We start from the raw sequence: 23,917 nt of genomic DNA, 5'->3' as shown, positions 1-23,917 counted from the left end.
GAACCGCCGACCTTCTGATCGGTAAGCCCTAGGCTCTGTGGTTTAGACCACAGCACCACCCATGTCCCATAATAATAACAACAACGTTATTATTTATACCCTGCCCATCTGACTGAGTTGCCCCATCCACTCTGGGCGGCATCCAACATATATATATATTAAAACATTAAACATTTTAAAACGTCTCTACACAGGGCTGCCTTCAGATGTCTTCTAAAGATTGTATAGTTACTTATCTCCTTGGCTTGGGGGGCGGGTATGCGTAACTCCACACCCTCCAACATTTCACTGATGGAAATAGAGACATCCTAAGGGACACGGGTAGCACTGTGGGTTAAACCACAGAGCCTAGGGCTTGCCAATCAGAAGGTCGGCGGTTCGAATACTCGCGACGGGGTGAGCTCCCGTTGCTTGGTCCCTGCTCCAGCCAACCTAGCAGTTTGAAAGCACGTCAAAGTGCATGTAGATAAATAGGTCCCGCTGCGGCAGGAAGGTAAATGGCGTTTCCGTGTGCTGCTCTGGTTCGCCATGCTGGCCACATGACCCGGAAGCTGTATGCCAGCTCCCTCGGCCAATAAAGCGAGATGAGTGCCACAACCCCAGAGTCGGCCACGACTAGACCTAATGGCCAGGGGTCCCTTTACCTTTAAGGAAAGGTGGGACATTCTGGGATCAAATCGGAAACAGGGAAGGCTTCTGTAAATCCGAGACTCTCCCTGGAAAATAGGGACACTTAGAGGGTCTGTCACACCCTCCAACTTTTCTCCAATGAAAATAGGGATGACAACAACAACAACAACGGGTTTGCTGATCGTAAGATCGGTAGTTCAAATCCGAGTGATGGGGTGAGCCCCTGTCTCTTTGTCCCAGCTTCTGCCAACCATACCAGCACAAGTAGATAAATAGGTGCCCCTGCAGCAGGAAGGTAAACAGCGTTTCCATGAGCTCTAGTACTCTTCTCGGTGTCCCATGTGCCACAAGTGGTTTAGTCATGCTGGCTACATGACCCGGAAAAGCTGTCTGTGGACAAACACCGGCTCCCTCGGCTTGAAGGCGGAGATGAGCACCACACCCCATAGTCGAATTTGACTGGACATAACCTTTCAATAATAATATTAACAACAGCAACAATAAAAATGTTAATAATAAATATGTCTTCTAAAGGCCTTTGAACTGCAATAACTGCTTGCTTTGATCAGTGGCCATGGGAGGCAGGCAGTGGGGCGTGTGGAGACAGAAAACAGAGGCAGGACGTGACCAGATGTCCTAGAAGAGGCTGATGGGAGTTGGCGTCCAACACCAATGGAACGGGCACACGTCCTCTGCCCCTGCCATACTGCAACATTATGTTGCAGCTCCCATTTGTGCGTGCATGCAATGAAGGCTGATAAGAACCATCATCCTCCGACTGAAGTTACAGTCCCGATGCACGCTTACTTGGGAGCAAGGTGGAAAGGGCTGAGGGACCGGGTAGGGGCTTACTCCTCAGTAAACACGAACAGGGTGGGCTGCACACAACAAGAGATTGCACCCCACCCGTTAAGCCACGGCCTTTAGCACTCCGTAGCAACGATCCTTAGCAGGCCTTCCGGCTCCCAGGAAATCCAGGTGCAGCCCTGGCTCCCCCTTCCACAGCGGTGCAGCATCCCATTGGAACTCATTAGGACCGGACCGGATGGAATCCAGGGCTCGATCAAAGGGGGCGCTAGAACGCCCGGCTGCCGAGCGTTCCATCTCCATGGCGACGTTTGTCGCTAACGTTCCAGGGGCCCCGCCCCTTTCCTGGTGCCCAGGGTACCAGCCGCCTCCTCCTCCTCCTCCGCCCGGCCGCCCGGCAACCATGTCCCAAAAGCGCAGGCGGACATGGCGGGCACTTTCTCCGCCTTCCCCTTCGACTGGGAGGTGGACTCCCCGACGCTGGTGCCCCGGCAGGGACGCAGGCATGACTGGAGGCTGACCAGCAGCGGAGTGGGACTCAACTACATCCCCCCACTGCCCTTCCCGCCGCCCTATGCACGAGTGAGCCAAAACTGGTGACTTTCAGGGGGATGGCTGGTGCAATTCGGATTAGTGGAAGCGATGTGGTTTGTAGCGGGGGACTGACACCCCCTCCCGCTACCTCTAGACATAGCTGTCAACGTTTTCCATTTTTTAAGGGAAATTCCCTTATTCCGAATAGGATTCATCGCAAGAAAAGTTGACAGCTATGCCTCTAGGTCATGGGTAGGCAAACTAAGGCCCGGGGGCCGGATCAGGCCCAATCGCCTTCTAAATCCGGCCTCCAGACAGTCTGGGAATCAGTGTGTTTTTCCATGAGTAGAATGTGCCCTTTTATTTAAAATGCATCTCTGGGTTATTTGTGGGGCCTGCCTGGTGTTTTTACATAAGTAGAATGTGTCCTTTTATTTAAAATGCATCTCTGGGTTATTTGTGGGGCATAGGAATTCATTCATATATTTTCCCCCAAAATACAGTCCGGCCCCCCACAAGATCTGAGGGACAGTTGACCGGGCCCCTGCTGAAAATGTTTGCTGACCCCTGTCTAGGTATTCTGCAGGTGGGCTAATGCTGCCTGGAACCAGAACTCCTGGCGGAATAAATGGGTCTTACGGGGGGGGGGGGTCTTGGTTCTATTTTTCATCCATGCACCCATTTTCCTATTTCCTGATGGTTTGTCCCATTGCTGCTCTTTCCCCCACCTCCTCCCTCGCACCCCTGTTTCGCTCATCGCCAGTCTACAATCTATGAGCCGCTGCCCCCGGCATCTGAGAAAGACTTCCGAGATGAGGTCATCCCACGGTTGACAACCACCTCACAACTCGCTTATGGCCTGAAAACCCACGGGGGAGTCCTGGCTCACCCCCGCTACTCTGTCGCCTATCCTCACTGGGACGTCCTCTACAACAAAGATTTGAGAGAGAAGGTAAGGGGCAAGCAGGAAGCTCTGAGATCTGGGAAGGGGAACAGAAGCCCAAATGGTCAAGGGGCGCATCCTGATGACCAGTGTATTCAGTGGCGTAGCGTGGGGGTGCAGGGGGGGCCGGCCGCACCGGGCGCAACATCTGGGGGGCGCGCGCTCGCACTCGCAGCTCTCTGCCCCTACCTGGCTCCATGGGTTAGGGGGCACAAATTACTTGCCTTGCCCCGGGTGCTGACAACCCACGCTACACCACTGAGTGTATTGAAGATTTGTCCGCATTTGTTGGCAATTTAACCTGCCTTTGTCATGATTTGCTTTCAGGGAGGTCAGACGGTGTTGTGTCAACCCAAGTGTTATGGGAACTCCCAGTGTGTTTTTCCCTGCCACTTTCCTTCTTGCAAAAAGTCCGATCTTTTTCAGAAGCAGGTTTGTTGCGCAAGAGTTTCCAGCCAACTAAACCGCACACCCTGAATTTGTGACTGAATCCCACCCCCAAATAGTGACAGTTCTTGAAGTTCCCTAGGCTTGGTGGCTTTACTGAGGAGGGAATGGGTGGAATGAATCCAGTCTATAACTTACAGCCTGGTTCTATGTGAGCTTACTCAGAAGTATAGCCATAGCATAGCCAGGATTTGGGGGAGGAACAGGACTGAACTACCTGCACCACGATTGGCCAGTTTGTGGAAGGCATGCCTATTGCTCAGTCAGGTTGCCAGTTGCATCACTAGAATGCGTCACAACATCACCCAAGTGACCTCAGCAGCAAGCATTTCAGTTTCAAATATTCTGATTATTTCTACTTTTAGCTAAGTATTTTTATTTATTTACTTGCAGTCTACTTGGTCTGAAAAATCACAAGCCCCCCTTTCTGTTCATTACGAAACATTATAATATTAAGATTAGAAGCATCTGCTCCTGTATGCTTTTCTAGGGTTCCTTTATTTTAATTTAAAGATGTATGCAAATGGGTACAGTAGTATTCACATGCATGCCCAGTAAAGTTAAAGGCAGTGGGTGACACACACACGTAACCCCCCCCCCAAAAAAAAACACCTCATTGGACACATTCTGTCAAACTCCGCCCACTAGTGTCAATGAGCAAGCAGTGGTGGAATAGTAGTGAATACCTGTGACTGAAAAAAATGGGGGGGGTGTGTGCCAAATACAAACACACACAAAATGAGACCTGAGGAACAGGTTTGCTGTATAAAGCCCCCATCTAGAAACACACTGAATCAGCTGAACATTCAGGGAGTAATCTTGAAATATCATCGATGGAGCCCCACACACCCCTTACTCTGTGATTGCAGTCCAGGCAGAAGAACGGGACAGGGGGCTGAGGATTCTGCAGAGAGTTTCCCAGAAGCCCCTGTTCTTTTTTTTTTAATAACTTTTTTATTCAAAATTAAAACAAAACATATTATCCAGAAACATATCATCCTTATTCCCCCCCATTTTTCCGCCACCTCCCTCCCCCCCCACAGAACCCCACCCCCGACTTCCCTCAGTTCCAGTCTTTGATTTCTCTCAAAATGCTGTTTTCTGCATGTTACACAGTTGTATAGATCCTCAAACTATTTAGCTGATTATTATCAATAAAAAGTTTGTGAATGTTTATTCAAAGCCAGCCAAGGAGTCCAGTTCGCTTTGTTGCATCTTCAAATACTTTGTAAAGGGTTCCCATTCATCTTTTAAAGTCACAGTTATCCTTGTCCCGTAGTTTATATGTCAGTTTTGCCAGTTCTGCATAGTCCATCAATTTTTCTTGCCACGATTCTTTAGTTGGGGTTTCTTCAGTCTTCTATCCTTGTGCTTTTAGAACTCTCACGGCCATTGTCACATACATGAAGATGTTTTTCAGCAGAAGCCCCTGTTCAAGGGGAAGAACGAAGAGCCTCAAGTGACAAGGTGATGGCGAGACAAAAAATATTTCCTCCATGGCTCTGTTCGAAGACACCGGGCTGGAGGAGGCAAACTCCCCGAGGCAAATGAGGAAACATTTGCACGAGAGGGTGTCCTTGTGCAGTCATGGTGACCGTTCCCCCAACTCCTTCTTCTCTATACCCCTGTTTCTGATCTTCTCCCCGACAGCTGCAGCTGAGAGCATGGAGGTTCCCGCTGACCATGGGCAACCAGAAGAGCGAGACGAGGGAACGCTACCCTGGCTGGCCCAATCTCCCACAAGAGCCCACTTTCCATGCTGGACCTCAGCCATTTGGCTTGGCTGACCATCACCTGGATGGACCATCCAAGGTATCTGGTGTTTCTGGAGCAGAGAGAGGACATCCCCCCTATGCTGGACATCATCTTCCTTCTGGCCAAGACATCTTTGTGTTCTGTTTTAGGTTAACCAGTTGGCAATCTCTACCTAAAGGATGCTTGGTTTTGCATACCTTACAAACAATTGCTTGCATATATATTTAGGGTGTTAGGGAAGGGGGTAGTGCCTTTGGTAGGGGACATGTTGTGCTACCTCTGGGGTGCTTTGTCCAACTTTGGTCCCCACCTGCGCTCAGCTCTCACCTGTGGCTCCAAGAAGCTGTCAGTATACGACATTGGCCACACCCCAGGAATGCCTTTGACTGGCCAGCTAAACCAGGTGAGGGTTGGCTGATGGGTCTCAAAGCCTCAGTGAGTTAGGGACTTTAACATGCATGCCAAGACAGGCTCTGGCAGAATGAACAGATGTGACCAATCGTGGGTCCAGCGGTCAATACGGTAGTTTCTGCACCATCTGTAGAAGGAAGTGAGAGGCAAATGGGACTTGTCAGACTGGGAAGGTAGTCCATCTAGGAGAAGGAAAACTGATCCAAACCTCTGCTGCCTTGTGGGATATCTTCAGGAGTAGAAAAGGCTAAGGAGTTGAAATATACTCGAAGTTGAGTGTGAATTTCATGCTCTTTATTCAGCTCATAGTAGCAATGAATGAATCTTTCCCCGAAACAACTAGCTATATATACATTATTTACACAATGGGCTAATTCCAGGCTGCTCCTATAGGCCAATCAGGTTGCGGATTCACCTCCTCCAGAAGCCTGATTGGCTGCTCCTGCAGGCCAATCAGACTGCTGCATTCTAGATCCTATTGTTCTAGGATTCAGCTCAGTACATAACAGGAGTAAAGTAAACCCGACACAAATCCAGAGTGGAGACCTTAAGACACGTTGTGACCTCCTTCCGGCAACTCTTGCAGCCCAGCTGGTGCCAAATGTCTTGCTCTGCTGTCCTTTGGACCACATCAGTGAGGCCAGGGGCGGGTGGGTCTTGTCATTTGAGCAGCCCAGGACCTCCATACACACTGCCCAGGCTTGCGCCCCAGGGAGGTCAATTTGGCTTCACCCCCAGAGGTGCACTCCATTGTCTCTTGAGACAGATGGATTCCAACAAAAGCTTGCACATCTTTCCCTGCTACCCATGGAATCAGACCAATCAGTATCCATTATTTCCTGGTGTGTGGGGAAGGTTGGTGCTGCCTGCTTTTAGTGGGAAGGAAAACCTGTGTCCCTCTAGATATTGTGGGACCCCCGACTCCCATCAGCCATTGCCAATGCAGTCAATGATGTGAGAGGTGATGGGAGCTGTTGTAGTTCAACGACATCTGCAGTTCCTTCTCCATCTGTGGCCTAAACTGCTTATATTTGGGTTATCCTCGGTGCCTCTGCAGCAAGTTCGAGGTGGTATTCTGATCTTGGCATTGGGCCTTCCCTATCCCTTCCCCACCATGCCTGGTCTTTTCTTTGACATCCTTCTTTATTTTGCTGGCCTGCCAATCAAAGAAAGCAGGTCATGTGCTTGAGACCCAAGAGCTCTAACTAAGGCTGGGGACAAGGCTCTGAGGAAGTCCCCTCCTGATTCTGACAGGTTTACTTGGCAGTGAAAGCAGCTACAAGGAGCTACACCCTTTCCTTTCCCCTACAATGCCCTTGAGACAGCATTGCTCCAGGGGCATTGTGGGAAATTAAAATGGCGGCTCAGTCATTGCTGGGCCCTGGGAGGCACTCAAGAACATTGTTTTTGTTTTTTTTAAAAAAATATTTTTATTTATTTATTTAACATACATACAAACCAGTAACATACATACACTTACAAGCAAACAAACAGAAAAAAGGAAAGACTATGGGTAAAGAAAAAATGCACCAGCGCTCATCATCTTTATTCCTTTAAAGTTCTTATTTACATTGCAATTCATGTATCACTACCTTCCTTCTTTTATTGTACTATTATATTACCTGAATCAACTTTACAAGCTGAGTCTAAACATATCAGCATGCTATCTTTAGAGCAGTGTTTACTCCTATATTCTTCAAACCATACACAATGTGACCTTAATTTCTGATTTGTTTGATATCTTATTGCTGCAGTTAATTTCGCCAATTCTAGAAATTCAGCTACTTTGAATAACCAGTCCTCTTTTGTGGGTGGCACTCAAGAATGTTGCATGGTAATACCAGGCTTGGTTGGGGTTGTCCGCTATGGTGGGCTGAGGAGTTCAAGACTTCCACGCACAACAGAGGCTGTGTTCTTTTGCTCTCCGCAGTCCATTGTGGCCAGCACACGGAATGAAGAGATGGCAGGCAAACCTTTCTACATCCGAGACAAGGCAGTTCTGCGGCTGAATGACCCCTATTACTCTGTCACCAGCCGGGACTTCCATCCCTTCACTGAGTAAGTAGCACTTCCAAGGTTCTCTCCCCACCCCTTCACCCACCCCAGACACCTCTGCCACTGCCTACACTCCCTTCCCATAATCCTCTAGGGTGCAACTGCAAGACGTGAGGTTACAGGGAACCAGGCAGAGGGCCTTCTCGGTAGTGGCTCCCTCCCTGAGGAACGCCCTCCCATCAGATGTCAAGGAAATAAACAACTATCTGACTTTTAGAAGACATCTGAAGGCAACCCTGTTTAGGGAAGTCTTTAATGTTTGATGTTTAATTGTGTTTTTAATGAGTGGCTGGGGAAACCCAGCCAGATGGGTGAGGCATAAATATTATTTCATTTATTTATTTATTATTTTATTTATTGTCTCGTTTCTGAACCCACATTCCACTCTTTAAACTTTGTTTGCTACCGCTATGACAACTTGTTTACAATGGCACAGAACTTGTCTTTTTTAGGTTGACAACCAGAGTTAACGTGCCTTGACAGCTAGATAGCTTAGCTGGCTGGAGCGTTTGTGCTGATAACGGCAAGGTTGCAGGTTCGATCCCCGTCAGGGACAGCTTGTATCTTCCTGCATTGCAGGGGGTTGGACTAGAAAATTTTCAGGGTGCCTTCCAACTCTGTGATATCTGTGATTTTGGCAGATGTTGGCTGTTGCCCGATATATGTATGGTATCCCTTTTGCTGTTGAAATAATAATAATAATAATAATAATAATAATAATAATAATAATAATAATAATAAATTTTATTTTTATCCCGCCCTCCCCAGCCGGGCTCAGAGCGGCTAACAACAATAAAAGTAACACAGCATTCTAAAATCAACTCCCTCTCGCTATTCTGGCTTCTGGGATTGCCGCGCAGCCTGCATTTGCTCCATAAGATGCACACACATTTCCCCTTACTTTTTAGGAGGGGAAAAGTGTGTCTTATAGAGCGAAAAATACGGTACGTTATTCCCAAATAATATCATATTCTGCAGCGCCAAGAGTAGCGGTGTGTACACAGGGAGCCCTTCCAGACAGTGTTCTCTCCTTTAAACTGCTTGGTTTCACCCCACTTTCAGAGAAATGGACACATTTTGATCCCTCCTCCCTCCTCTCTCTCCTGCAGCAAGGAACGACAAGGCTATGCTAGGAAGGATGCTCTCTCGCTCCAGCGGTGTGGCGAATACCCCGTGATCCGTGATCCTGAACCAATGCGGGACATCAAGGTGTTCCTCAAAGCAACCCGAGTGCCCCGTCTGGGGCCACACATACCTGCCGTTCCCCACCGGGGTCTGCTTCCCCTGACCCGAGAATCCTACCAGCCTCCCCATGACTACAAGCGCACCTGGGACCGCTTCTGCCCGGTGGAGAAGCCTCCCACGGTCTCCTGCCGGGTGCCTGTGGTGGAGATCATGTGCGTTCCTCGCATGTACGAAACAGAGTATAAATGCTACGGGAGTGGCAAGCCCATGCCGGTGTGAGAGGCCAGGGGCAGCGAGCGTTTTGCAAGGATCAGGCAGAGCAAACCTATAGAATCTATCATATCTAGCATTTGTGTCTGTTTTGCAGAGATGACCACAGAGTCTCTATTGATATGGTTAACGCTGCACATATGGGCAGCAGTTTAGATGAATAAAAGCGAACTCTTCTTTGAAATAAAAATTGTCCAGTCCAAAAATACAGTTCGGAAAGCTTTACTTGCAGAACTCAAACTTCATTCGACTTCAAGCAATAAATTTACATCCAGTTTGTTGCATAATATATTGATGCCGGCATAGGTGAGATGTCTTAGATTATGAATATCTTCCAGAACTAAAAATTAAAGGTTCTTCTCCATTTCAGCCTCCATTAGGCTGAGGCTGTTCTACCAGAGAGAGGGAGTAAAACATCCATTCTCTCCAGTAGCTTGAGAACAAAGATACAGTCCTCCCAAGACCACAGAGTAGCATTTGCTTGTAACACATACATATTTCAGGTGTTTTAAACATCAGGTGACTGAGCCACGTAGATATACTCACTAATTATTAACTTGTTAGGTTCTCCTCACAGTTTTCTTTCGCTTCAATGGAAATTTTCATGCCATACTTCACAGTATACATGCAGACACATTATAGTGTTATTTTCCATTTCAATGTTCATTCAAGAATTATACTTCACAGTCTGGCATTTAGAAGCATTCAGAAAACAGCACGGATCTGAGATAGAAATCTTCAGTTGTTTTCCATTTTGTAATTTATACTTTTAGCTTTAGGAGGGCTGTCCTTGCGTACTCACCTGCCCATTTTAACTCACACAGGTGGGTGTGGAAGGAGGGATGGATTTGACAAACTGAAGCAAATCATGCTCAAGTCCATCATTCCAGAGCCGAAATGAGGTTGTGGGTGCAAGTATTGGATAAGGGCTGGTGTGATCCATGTTTACATCTTGACTGCTGTGGATCTGATTGGTTGACCGTGATCCAATCACATGCATCCACACACCCTTCCACCTTCTTCGAGGGGTTGTTATGACGACAGTGTGAGGGAAAGAACTATGTATGCTGCTCCCTTGAACTCCTTGGAAGAACACCCATCAGCCTCGGCTGGCAGGGGCTGATGGGAATTGTAGTCCAAAACACCAGAAGCCAGTTAATAAATATTTTATGGAAAACTGATTTGAAATTCACGGCATGCTGTCTGTTGAAAGAAAATTATATGGAAATGATGTACCGTTGGTATTTAATACCAAGTATGTCAGCAAAAATATATGACAGGTACAAATACAGTGGTACCTCGGGTTACAGACGCTTCAGGTTACAGACACTTCAGGTTACAGACTCTGCTAACCCAGGAATAGTACCTTGGGTTAAGAACTTTGCTTCAGGGTGAGAACAAAAATCGTGTGGCAGCAGTGGGAGGCCCCATTAGCTAAAGTGGTACCTCAGGTTAAGAACAGTTTCAGGTTAAGAATGGACCTCCAGAATGAATTAAGTTCTTAACCCGAGGTACCACTGTACTTGCTGGAAATGTAAAGAAAAAGAAGGCAACTTTTACCATATGTGGCTGTTGTGCAAGGTAATAAAAGAATTCTGGGAAATGATATATAATGAATTGAAAAAAAATGTTTAAAATACCCTTTATATAAAAAAGAGGCTTTTCTATTAGGAATTATAAGTGCTGGAATTCCAAGGGAGCAGAAAATACTTTTTTGTATAATTTCAAAACCTCTTTTTCATACACCTTGCTTCCCAGACTTCCCCTTACCTCACCTTTTCTGCATCCCTGTTTTAAAATTTCTTCAACAACCCCTCACACCAATTAACTAATTGCTTATTTTCTTTTTTAGCTTCTTCTCATACTTAATCAATTACAGCTGTAATTCTATATTTTCCTTTCCCTTGACATTTTAGCACTCAATAATTTTACAACAATTCTTAAGGTATACTTTAAATTTCTTCCAGTCTTCTTCCACCGTCTCTTTTTCTTGATCACGGATTATATGTTTTGTTTGTTTATGTAGTGTGTGTTGTTTTGTTTTTAATTTGTGTTGGAAAATCAATAAAAAAATATTTTAAAAAAAGAAAATACTCTTTTGTATGTGACAACTGCATGGATGCTGTTAGCTCAGAGATGGAAAGAAGATAAAGTCCCAGCAGAGAAAAATGGCAGATGACGCTGTCAGACGATGCCGAAATGGCAAAACTGACCAGAAAGCTCAGGAACTAGGAAAAACAAAACTTTAATAAAGAATGGGAAAAAATTACAATTTACCTTGAAGACCACTGTAAGCAGTTGAAAACATTAGCAGGCCTGCAATAACACTTGTAATGTAATGAGAACTATGGACACAATGGAGTTATAAAAAACTTGGATTATTTAAAAAAGGTGCAGTAGAAAAGGTTTATTAACAGAACTCAGGGAGGGGAAGAAGTCCAGAGATTCGGGAGACCCTTGTAACTTTGGATGTGTTGTGGTACGATTGTAAACTTAAATATGTAAAACCAAATAATATATATATATGTATATAAAAGAAGTCAGTTAATAAATACATTTTAGCTTCTACATCAATTTGGCATTCATTGCTTCAGTGTGTTTTCGACATACAGCTTCAGCAGGTCCCAGCTGGTGGCCCAGGGGGAATCTCTTAAAAAGCACCCAGCACAATCTCTTCCATACTGCTGTGTAGTTTAACTGTTTCCAGACACTAGCTATAGCACCGGCTCTAATCAACAGCGTGTGTTTTGAAAAGACCTTTCAAAAGGTACGTGTGCGTAGATAAAGGTATCCAACAGCACTTTGCACAAGCTTGCTCCATATCCCTTTGGGGATTGGGATTTAGTTAATCACTAAAATAATATATGTGTAACTGTGATTTAACAAAACCGGGGGTTTATTTATGTGGCAAAATGTTTCAGCTTCAGCCTTTGTCAGACACGTTCTTCCGAAACCCTTTTTCCTCTGTTTTGTTAATCACAGCAATGTGTTTTGAGTGCACACAAACATATACAGACAAGTTTCAGTGCATTTTTAAAGCCTGTGTTTTAACAAAGCTAGCTAGGCGCAGCGTTAACTTTGGCTCTTTGGGAGTGTAGCTGTGTAAGAAACCTACTATAATAAACCGAAAAGGAAGACAAGGAAGAGTGTTTGGCAGAATAAAACAGCAACAGTTTCCATTGTCAATTCCTTGCTACCTTCCCATTTGATCAGAAGTTGAGTCTCCCTTTTTCAGGGTCATTTTTTGCCCATCGTTCCCTCCTGTTTTATTTGCATCTGCCAAAACAACTCACAACAGCATACACAGGGTAATCCAATTTCAGAGAAGCTTGCTCCAAGGACATATACTAAGCTGCATTTCTGATAAACAGCGCACTGAAGAGGTCCCTGTTCCTGAATCAGCTCAAAAACTGCCTTTCTTTCTTTCTTTCTTTCTTTCTTTCTTTCTTTCTTTCTTTCTTTCTTTCTTTCTTTCTTTCTTTCTTTCTTTCCTTCCTTCCTTCCTTCCTTCCTTCCTTCCTTCCTTCCTTCCTTCCTTCCTTCCTTCCTTCCTTCCTTCCTTCCTTCCTTCCTTCCTTTTCATCCATCCTTCCTTCCTTCCTTCTTTTTTGCAATATTAAATTTATTCTATGTTTGTTAAATTTATCACAGTCATTTTTAAAAATTTACTGACGTGCTCTGCATTTTTCTTAAATTTGTATTTCGATGTTTTGAATGTTTGCTGTAAGCTGATTTGGGCACAGCTCATGGTAGAAAAGCAGCAAATCAGACCCTCCATGTGTCCATATTTTCCAGGGGTGTCCTTGATTTAGAGAAGTTTCTGATTTGATCTCAGAATGTCCCACTTTTCCTTAGGATGTCCCTATTTTCATTGGAGAAATGTTGGAGGGTATGGAGTTGTCTGGCCCCTGAGCCGTCTGAAGGCAATCCTGTATAGGGATTTTTTTTTTTTTTTAAAGTTTAATAATGTTTTATACAGTGGTACCTTAGGTTAAGAACTTAATTCGTTCTGGAGGTCCGTTCTTAACCTGAAACTGTTCTTAACCTGAGGTACCACTTTAGCTAATGGGGCCTCCTGCTGCCGACGCGCCACCGCCGCACTATTTCTGTTCTCATCCTGAAGCAAAGTTCTTAACCCGAGGTATTATTTCTGGGTTAGCAGAGTCTGTAACCTGAAGCGTCTGTAACCTGAAGTGTTTGTAACCCAAGGTACCACAGTATGTTGGAAGCTGCCCAGAGTAGATGGGGCAACCCAATAAGATGTGCAGGGTTTCATGGAATGGGACGTCGCTATTTTCATCATAGAAATGTTGGAGGATATGGCGTATAAGTGGGGACGCGGGTGGCGCTGTGGGTTAAACCACAGAGCCTAGGACTTGCCAATCAGAAGGTCGGCGGTTTGAATCCCTGCGATAGGGTGCGCTCCCGTTGCTCGGTCCCTGCTCCTGCCAACCTAGCAGTTCGAAAGCACATCAAAGTGCAAGTAGATAAATAGGTACCGCTCCGGCAGGAAGGTAAACGCCGTTTCCGTGCGCTGCTCTGATTCACCAGAAGCGGTTTAGTCCTGCTGGCCACATGACCCGGAAGCTGTACGCCGGCTCCCTCGGCCAATAAAGCGAGATGAGCACCGCAACCCCAGAGTCGGCCATGACTGGAACTAATGGTCAGGGGTCCCTTTACCCCTTTACCTTTTTTATGGCGTATAAGTAAACTCACTCAATAAATTTTATCCTTAAAATTCGTTATCCCAATTCCCACCTGGCATTGCCAACTTCCTTTGACCTCTTTGTGGAAAAAGCGCATTGTCAATCATTATCAGCTCATCTCTGTTAAGGGGGGTCTCAGCTCAGCCCAGATTGAACTGCTTGCATCCCAATGGGCTCATGTCTCTTAGGAAACCAAGCTCAAGCCTAGTTGGCACTTGGCTGCTTTTCAAGGCAAGCTGCTCTCCTCCTACACTTTCCGCTATGAAGGATTGGCTTCAGGGACACCACTCAGGTAGAAGGGATGTGTCAAAGGAAGCAGGGATTTGTCACCTAGCAACACACCTGGTGTGGCCCAGAGCTAATGGCCTTGGACAAGAAATAGGAACCCATGGCCTAGGAAAAAATCTCTAGCCACTTCATTTGTTTTTTGTTCCTGCTGGCAGCAGGAGATGAAAACTGGTTGATTTCATCTTGAAATGCAGATTACATTACCTCCAATATGTCCTGTTTTTTTCCAGAACACTTGTGGGGTATGAAATTAGTTTTTTTTAATTATCCGCCAGCACCCCCAGCATTAATTTGATCTCTATCTCAGGCCTAGACAGGACTGGCCCCACCAATAGGCAGAGTGAGGTAGCCGCCTCAGGCAGCTGATCTTGGGTTTCCTGAAGAGGCAACAGGTTTTGGGGGTTTTTTTGCGATTTAACTTCTTGTAACTTTATAAATTAATTTTTTATTGAGAAGGTTTCAGATATGAAGAAATAAAGTGATGCAAAGGAAAAAAGGGGGCGTCTAAAAAATGTGTAGAAAGAAGCAATATACTAATACAGTGGTACCTTGGTACTCGAACGGCTTTGCTCCCAAACAAATCGGCTCCCAAATGCCACAAACCTGGAAGTGTTCTGGTTTGCGAACTTTTTTGGAAGCCAAACGTCCAACGCAGCTTCCGCTTGAGTGCAGGAAGCTCCTGCAGGCAATTGGAAACTGTGCCTTGATTTTCGAACGGTTTCGGGAGTCGAAGGGACTCCCGGAATGGATTAAGTTCAAGAACCAAGGTACCACTGTATTTACAATATATGAGAAATGCCCTAACCCATACATTCACATATAAATTTGATATTATTATCCTAATACATATGTAAATATTAATAGCCTGCTACATTTTGCATAAACTCATTCCATATATTGTCATATTTATCCAAACAAAGTCTACGTCTGTAAGCAGTCTATTCATTAGTTGCGAATGTTATCATGTTGTCAATCCATTTATTAAAGGGGATCATATATTTATCCTTCCAGTTCATCAATATCAGTCTCTTGGTTACCATTAGAGCGCATAGAATCCATTTTCGTTGTCCTGTTGTTAACTTCCACACAATAGGTATACAGTTCAGAATAATGTTCTCTGCTGAAAATTTCAGCTTTTTCTGGATGGTCAAAATTATACAATCCAGCACTTTTCCCCAAATTTAGAGCATTGTACAAACGTAAGTTTCAGGGAAAATGTGGGTTTTTTGGGGGGGGGTTATTGTGTTGTTGTTGTTTATGGAAGTTGTGGTTTTATATTTTGATTTAATTCTGTGTACCGCCCCGAGACCTCTGGGTATAGGGCGGTATATAAATTCAAAAAATAAAAAATAATAAGGGAGGCATTATTATAACTGTATGTTTATTGCCAAAGAGTGGAGAGGGGGATTGTGGGATTCACTTCCTCAGGTGCCAATAAAACGTGGCTGACCTGAGGTACTATATGTATTGTAGGACAGGTGGAATTTGTGGCACTGCTTCAGGAAACTAAATGTTTTCAACGGGCCCTGGGCCTAGAACCTGCTGTTAACCTGCTGAGCTTTTGTCTGTCATGAGCAGTGGCGTAGCAAAGTCAGGTGGTACCCGGTGTGGAAAATTTCTTGTCACATCCCGCCCCCCATTGAAATCTAGTTCGACTCCCAAGAGACTGCGATCTACTCACAGTAAAAAAATACAGTCATACCTCAGGTTACAGACACTTTGGGTTGTGTGATTTCGGGTTGTGCATTGCGCTGAACCCGGAAGTACCGGAACAGGTTACTTCCGGGTTTCGGCGCTTGCGCATGCACAGAAGTGCTAAATCGTGCTTTGTGCATGTGCAGAAGCACCGAATTGCGACCCATGCATGCACAGACGTGTGGGTTGCTGGTTGTGAACGCTGCGGGTTGTGAATGTGCCTCCCGCATGGATCACGTTAGCAACCCGAGCGTCCACTGTACTGGCTGTGATCTACCCATTGTCATCATTGCCAGGAGTGGTTGAGCTTTTTTAGGGGAAGGGTTGGCCAAAGTTGAGCTTTTTGAGGGAGGACTCGTAATCTGGTGAACCGGGTTCAATTCCCCGCTCCTCCACGTGCAGCTGCTGGGTGACCTTGGGCCAGTCACACTTCTCTGAAGTCTCTCAGCCCCACTCACCTCACAGAGTGTTTGTTGTGGGGGAGGAAGGGAAAGGAGAGTGTTAGCCACTTTGAGACTCCTTCGGGTAGTGATAAAGCGGGATATCAAATCCAAACTACTACTCTTCTTCTTCTTCTTTCTTCTTCTTCTTCTTCTTCTTCTTCTTCTTCTTCTTCTTCTTCTTCTTCTTCTTCTTCTTCTTCTTCTTCTTCTTCTTCTTCTTCTTCCCGTCATCTCCCTGCCTTAAGAAACGCCTTTCCTTAGGAGGTCCCTATTTTTCATCAATTCACCGAAGAATTGATGCTTTTGAATTATGGTGCTGGAGGAGACTGCAAGAAGATCCAACCTATCCATTCTGAAGGAAATCAGCCCTGAGTGCTCACTGGAAGGACAGAGAAGAGAAGACTCCCTGGAAAAGACCCTGATGTTGGGAAAGATGGAGGCCCCAAGGAGAAAGGGACGACAGAGGACGAGATGGTTGGGCAGTGTTCTCGAAGCTACCAGCATGAGTTTGACTAAACTGCGGGAGGCAGTGGAAGACAGGAGTGCCTGGCGTGCTCTGGTCCATGGGGTCACAAAGAGTCGGACACGACTAAACGACTAAACAACAACAACAACACATTTTTCATTGGAGAAATGTTGGAGGGTACGGTAGGATGTCCCTTATTTTCATCAGATAAATGTTGGAAGGTGCTGTTCTTGGCTGAATGGAAAGGAAGCGCCGAAAAACGGCGCTTCCCAAGAGAACAGTGAAAGTGCCTTTTTGGCGTTGTTTGATGCTGCAACCTGCTTGGCAACCAGATATCATCACACCCCCCCTTTGCTTTGTCCTTGAGGCTTCTGTGGGTTGGGTGATGGGAGGGGGAAGATCTTATAAAAGGAGGTGTAAGGTAGGGGGCAGAGGTACTCCGATCCAGGCCAGCCCAGGAGACGAGATGAAGTTGATCCAGGTAGGTGTAAACGAATAAGGCGCCCACTCAAGCAGAACATGGGATCAGCGTGCGGTTCTTGCTCATTCACTGCTGAGGGAAGCAACTTTAGAATAGCATGAACTGTTTATTGAGGTTGCAATGCAATGGTTACTGCTTGGGTCTTTCGAATGCAAGATGGGTTAAGCATTTCAGGGAGTGCAACGGCAGCAAGGGTATCGTGCAAGCTACGGGCAAACCCTCCAAGTGCCCCTATTTCCCAGATTTGCAGAAGCCGTCCTGGTGTCTCATTTGATCCCGGCATGTCCCAATTTTCCTTGGATAAATATGGAGATACGTTACCCAACCCACCAAGTCAAGGAGATAAGTACCTATTTTTTTGCTCTATAAGACTCACTTTTTCCCTCATAAAAAGTAAGGGGAAATGTGTGTGCGTCTTATGGGGCGAATGCAGGCTGCGCAGCTATCCCAGAAGCCAGAACAGCAAGAGGGATTGCTGCTTTCACTGTGCAGCGATCCCTCTTGCTGTTCTGGCTTCTGAGATTCAGAATATTTTTTTTCTTGTTTTCCTCCTCCAAAAACTAGGTGCGTCTTGTGGTCTGGTGCGTCTCATAGAGCGAAAAATACAGTAACTATACAACCTTTAGAAGACATCTGAAGGCAGCCCTTTATAGGGAAGTTTTTTAATGTTTAATGTTTAATTTTAATTTTTTAAAAATGTTTTTATACATGTTGGAAGCCATTCAGAGTGGCTGAGCAGGGTATAAACAAATAATAATAATAATAATAATAATAATAATAATAATAATAATGATGATGTTCCTATTTTCATTGGAGAAATGTTGGAGGGTATGCTATATAGTGAAAAAGACACTAGCAGGGCTAAGGGAATCTTAAGGTTTACAGAATTACAATTTTTTGTTGAGGGAAAACGCTCAGGAGGCAATTCCCTGCCCTAATCTCAGTGCCCTAGAGCATGGCTGGCGTGCCATTGAGGCAGTGTGAGGTGACCTGTTTTGGGAGGCACGCTCTGAGGGGGCGAGAGGTCCCAATCCTGACTCGGTTTTGGGTAAGCCAAAGGAGGCAGCTGAAAACCGAAAAACAGTGGTAACAGCTAGTGGAATGCCCCCTTTCTGCCCAGAGCGGCTGCATTGATCCTGGTCTCCTCCAATCCTGCAGGAGTGTGAGCCCGGATTTGGGGGTGGGTACCCGTGGCATGTCTTGCCTCGGGCGTCAAAATGTGTTGGACCAGCCTTAAAGTGGGAAGCATTCCTGTTCACAGTGGTATGGTGCTGCTTTAAATGTGCTGGTGGTGCTTCGGTTTTGCCCTTGTAGAACTCAGCAGGGAGGAGAGCCCAACACCGCTCTAGGTAATTGGTTGTGTTATAAGAAAAACTGCTCCCTTTCCCTTATGGCAGGGTTTCCGAAACTTGGGTCGCCATTTATTTTTGAACAACAACTCCCATCATCCCTAGCTAGCAAGACCAGTGGTGAGGGATGATGGGAATTGTAGTCCAAAAACAGATGGAGACCTAAGTTTGGACAACACTGCCTTATGGGGTATTCCGGAGCCTGTATAGAGTCCTTAGGTGGGTTCCCTATCGGTAGGAGAAAATCGGTAGCCTTGCCATTCCTTTATGATGGTAAATACTTAGTTCCTGAATCTCTTACACATATTGATAGTGTGCTCAGCTTAACAGATACTTCCCAAACTGTATTTGAAAAGGGAGGTGCAAGCCCCTACAGTCAAAAAGACAATTGGAAAGCTAATTTGGGAGAGTCAAAATGGCTTCAGGATTGTTCTCCTGTACTACATTCATACCTCAGGTTACAGCCGCTTCAGGTTGCGTTTTTTTCGGGTTGCGGACCGCCGAATTCCAGAAGTACCGGAGCGGGTTACTTTCGGGTTTCAGCAGTCACGCATGCACAGAAGCGCTAAATTGCGCTTTGCGCATGTGCAGAAGCGCCGAATCGCAATCCGCGCATGCGCAGATTTGGGTTGTGAACGTGTATCCCGTACGGATCACGTTCGCAACCTGATTGTATTTCAGACACGTGGTTTATATACTTACGTATGTGTTTGCCTTGTATATTTATGAACATTTATTTTATATGTGAGAACTTAGTATTCTTAAAGCGGTTGTGTTGTCGCTCCTGCTGTCAAGACTTTTCTCCTGATGCTCAAGCCCTTCCTGCCGCATTAGCTCTAACCTTGGCTCCTTCTGGTACCCCCACCCACCCACCCAAACCCTTTAAAACCCTCACGAGGCTCCAAAAATAACAGATTGGCAAATCAAATTACAGGAATTGGTGGAGACGGCTCAACTGACTAGTAAACTCAGAGGAAACTCAAAGCAAAAATTTGCAGAAAAATGGGATGGTTATATAAGATATGTTCAAAAATACAATAATAGTTGTGACTCCGTGCTAGCGTTCGAGTGATAAAGGAACTAAAAGGAGGTGGACAACAATTAAGGATTTATTATGTTTTCAGAATGTATTAGAAAAATTATATAGAAAGGTTTATTGTTTTGTGTACATTCAAATGTAAGATAAAATATATGCAAAGGGACTTGACAGGAAGTCAAAATTGAAGAAAAGATTTTGGAAGATAAAAGGGGGGAAATATTTACTTTCATTGTTGTCATTTTCTGTGCTGGTGTGGGTGTGTAAAGACGGTAAATAACAAAAAACAAACTAAATATCGATGTATGTAATTTTTATTTCTTAATTATATTTAGTGGTAGTATGGCTGTATTGTTTTTTGTAACATAAAACTATTCAATAAAAATTATTAAAAAAAACAAAACCATGGCAACAATTTCACCAACACCTTGTATAGACATCAAACTAGCCTCGCTCTCAGACTCCTCAATCCCTGCTTCTCACCTCTCCCTCCTTTTACAACCAGGGAAAGATCCTCTTGCTGGCAGCCTTCTTCCTGTTGGTGGCTACCCCGACCGCCAGCCGCAGGAGCAACATGGGCATCGCCAGCCATACCCCCGCCTGCCGCCCCATCAATGTCACCATCGCGGCCGAGAAAGAAGACTGCCTCGTCTGCATGCCCATCACCACCACCATCTGCAGTGGCTACTGCGAGACCAGGGTGTGTATGTGCGCGCTTGTGTGCATATGTGGGGCGTTGTGAAGCGGGGGAATGGGGAATGCCATTCTAGGAAGCCAGGCACCCATTTGAAGCTCAGAATTAGGCATTATTGACCTGAGGGGAGCAGGGGTTGCTAAATCAAGGCAGCCCACCAGATGGCGCCGGCAGCTCCCATCAGTCCCATCAGTCTGCAGCTCCCATCAGTCCCAATGGCGAGGTGCAATGGGAACTGTAGTCCAGTGACATTCGCTGGGCTGGATGTTCCCTATTGCGGCATCAAGTGCATCCGATTGGGCAAGCTGAGAGAAAATCTCGCCTGCCATCTCTTTCTTGAAAATTAGAAGGCGCACAGGTGAACTCCTTTTTTTGGGCTTTAGCACTGAACCCCAAGTGAGTAAGCATGTCACTGTGCCCTCCAAAAAGCAGTGCTAAGAAAAGGGCAGATGAGAATTTTGTGCTGGCACTATGCCTCAAAAAGAAAAGAAAAGAAAAGGATGTGGGTGGCATTGTGGTCTAAACCACTGAGCCTCTTGGGCTTGCCGATCAGGTCGGCAGTTTGAATCCCCGTGATGAGGTGAGCTCCCTCTGCTCTGTCCTAGCTCCTGCCAAGCGAGCAGTTAAAAGCATGCCAGTGCAAGTAGATAAATAGGTACCGCTGTGGCGGGAAAGTAAACGGCGTTTCCGTGCGCTGCTCTGGTTTCTGTCACAGTGTCCCGTTGTGCCAGAAGTGGTTTAGTCCTGCTGGCCACATGTCCCGGAAAGCTGTCTCTGGACAAACGCCGGCTCCCTCGGCCTGAAAGCGAGATGAGCGCCGCAACCCCATAGTCGCCTTTAACTGGACTTAACCATCCATGGGTCCTTTACCTTACTATGCCTCACCATCTGTGTTTGGGGTTGCTACTTACATTTGGCTCAGCCACGGCCAGTGGGCAGGGCTGAAGGGAGTAGCAACCCAGAACTTCTGGAGTGAAGTTGGGAAAGGTTGACTTATGGGGGAAAGAACACAACTGTCCTTAAGAATGGCATGCACTGAGGATCTCTGTACCTGCAGGGTGCGGCAGGCGTTGGGAGCCCATCCCCGTGCCAACCTGTTCCATGCCTGCTCTGCTCAGTGAGGAGAGAGGCGTAATAGGATGGAATTCAAAGGTGCACTCAAGGCCAGGCCCATATCTGACAGTGTGCTAACAGTGGGCAGAAGGCCGAGCCAGTGTGTCAGTCAAGGGTGTTGTATTGGGGAAACCTGGGTTCAAATCCCCACTCGGTCTTGAAGCTCATTGGGTGGCCTCAGGCCAGGCACTAATAATAATATTTTATTTATACCCTGCCCATCTGGCTGGGCTTCCCCAGCCACTCTGGCCGACTCCCAACAGAATATTAAAAACACGATAAAACATCAAAACTCACTCTCAGCCTGACCTTCCTCACAGAGTTGTTGTGAGGGGAAAAAAGGGAAGAATCATGTAAACCACCTTGGCTTTCTTGGAAGACAGGAGGGGTAGAAATATGTTAAGTGTGGCAATGTTAAAGGTTGATTTGTTTCGTGAAATTTATACACTGCTTGATGGTTAGAAAAGAACTCAAAGTTTACGAAGTTCCCTGTCAGGTTTTTCATTTCGGTTGCTGCCCTGCTCCTCCTATGTTAGCAAGGGCGAGTCAGACATGTCTCTAACTTCCCTTTATTGTCCTCCCTGCCCGGCGACTTCCTTTACAGGAGATGTTGCTGAAGGACGAGCGAATCGTCTTCAACCAGAGAGTCTGCACCTACAGGGAGGTCCGCTACGAGACCACGCTGCTGCGCGGATGCCCAGCAGGTGTCGATCCGATCTTCACGTACCCTGTGGCTATCAGCTGCCACTGCGACCTCTGCAAAGTGGCCTCCAGCGACTGCACTGTTCAGGGCACTGGGCCCAACTCCTGTAGCAACCCAAACCTCTTTATCTAAATGGAGGGGGGCAGCTAATAAATGCCATCCGGAACCAACAGCAGCAATGCATCTCTCTGAGTGTAGGGGTCAGATGGGATTACCATGAGGAATTATAAAATATACATCAAGCCATCGTGTCCACGATGAAAGCATTGTGTTGACTGGGTTTGATATATTGACGATAATTTCTGATTCAATCCCATAAGATTCTACATTCATGCCCTTTTGATGCCCATTTCTCTCTCCTCACATGTCACTTACACAGCAGTTGCTTCGCCAGGCAGGCATCCTGGGCCAGTTTCTTTGATGTATCTTAATCTTAGGATGTTAATCTTAGGGCCTGGAAATAGTTTCACAGGAAGGTGATAAAGATGCCTATCTCCTTGCCATCCTGCCATCCTCTCTTGTTTACTCCTGTTTGTGATCTCTGGAGTTTCTCTAGTCCTCTTTTATTTACTCTCAGATTATGTATGCATGCTCAGAGTAGTAGTGTTGTAGTTAAAAGAATTTTTTATCTAACTTTGTCCCCACGTGGGTTTGTGGAAATGCTCAGAAGAAATCTGATTGGTTCTTACGAACGTTCTGTAAAAAGTTCTTTTGTGAATAAAAACTACCTGGGCCAGGGGGCTGCTCTCGGACAAGCACAGAGAGACACGATTATACGCACCCTTCCCAGAGTCTTGCTGGTTCAAGCCTCTGTGTGTATTCTTATTAATCAGAGTTCAATCCTTCCTTTACTTTGCGAACGCAACAGTGGGTGATTCAGTCGATAGGTACAAAGAACTCAGGAGTCCTGGCTTCTAGTCTGTTTCGCTTGTTCTCTGCCCATTCTGTTTCCCTTTCCACTCCTCTCTAACAGGGCACACCTTAGCTTTCCTAAAGAACTCTTGAGCTCCAATCGCCTCCTCTCTCTTTCGCCCACAATGAACAACATTAACTCCTTAAAAAATTGTGGTTCTTAACCTCCTTCCTCAAGCCACTAGATTTATGCACTAAGAAACCTTAACATTTCAGATAATGGGCAATACGACCCAGTTAGGTAGTCTGAAAACTGGCTTGAATGTGTACTGCGATGTTTTGTGCAGTGATAGTGGAGAATGAAAGTTAGGGACACAGGATAGTTTTCAGAGGGACAGTCATGCTAGTAACCTGAAGGAAAAACAAGGTCTTACAGCACCTTAAAGACTAGCAGAATTATTATAGTGTAAGCGAACTCCCATCTATTTCATGCATGTATTCAAATTAGAAATCTCTGAATAACTTCAGGTCATGGAATCTAATACAGTGGTACCTCGGGTTACATACACTTTGGGTTACATACGCTTCAGGTTACATACGCTTCAGGTTACAGACTCTGCTAACCCAGAAATAGTATCTTGGGTTAAGAACTTTGCTTCAGGATGAGAACAAAAATCGCGTGGCAGCGGTGCAGCAGCAGCGGGAGGCCCCATTAGCTAAAGTGGTGCTTCAGGTTAAGAACAGTTTCAGGTTAAGAACGGACCTCTGGAACAAATTAAGTACGTAACCAGAGGTACCACTGTATAAAACACTAAAACCAGCCAGCAGAATTGCACAACAGCAACCATTTAATACTCTATATTTTACAGGTAAGGAACACTGAGGCTGAGAGATAAATGATCATCACAAGTCTAGCTGTGGCACAGAATTATTATTTTGTAGTAGTGGTTGTTGTTGTCAATCTCCCGAGAGTCAGATACCCTTACTGATCTACTGTATCGCCTACAGATCCCGATTTATCACCCCTGCTCTTACTCATTCAATCCCACATCTC

General features: G+C 45.7%; 2 protein-coding genes across 2 annotated transcripts; both read left to right on the top strand.

Moving 5' to 3' along the window:
• Positions 1–1,773: 1,773 nt before the first annotated feature.
• SAXO3 (stabilizer of axonemal microtubules 3) lies at positions 1,774–9,243 on the top strand. The gene is made up of 5 exons (XM_081884357.1): positions 1,774–2,019; positions 2,735–2,923; positions 5,012–5,173; positions 7,458–7,585; positions 8,692–9,243. Exons 1-5 carry the CDS (start codon positions 1,864–1,866, stop codon positions 9,044–9,046), a joined length of 990 nt encoding a protein of 329 aa, XP_081740483.1. The 5' UTR covers positions 1,774–1,863; the 3' UTR covers positions 9,047–9,243.
• Positions 9,244–17,065: 7,822 nt separating this feature from the next.
• Positions 17,066–22,143, top strand: LOC309354338 (lutropin subunit beta-like; the record flags this gene model as incomplete). The annotated part of the gene is made up of 3 exons (XM_081884494.1): positions 17,066–17,116; positions 20,007–20,201; positions 21,913–22,143. The coding sequence occupies exons 1-3, from the start codon at positions 17,102–17,104 to the stop codon at positions 22,141–22,143; spliced, it is 441 nt and encodes a 146-aa protein (XP_081740620.1). The 5' UTR covers positions 17,066–17,101.
• Between the last annotated feature and the right edge of the window lie 1,774 nt (positions 22,144–23,917).

This window comes from Podarcis melisellensis, assembly GCF_964234715.1.
Source record: "Podarcis melisellensis genome assembly, chromosome: 13".
Taxonomy (NCBI): Eukaryota; Metazoa; Chordata; class Lepidosauria; order Squamata; family Lacertidae; genus Podarcis; species Podarcis melisellensis.
This window is presented reverse-complemented; position numbering and strand designations above follow the sequence as displayed.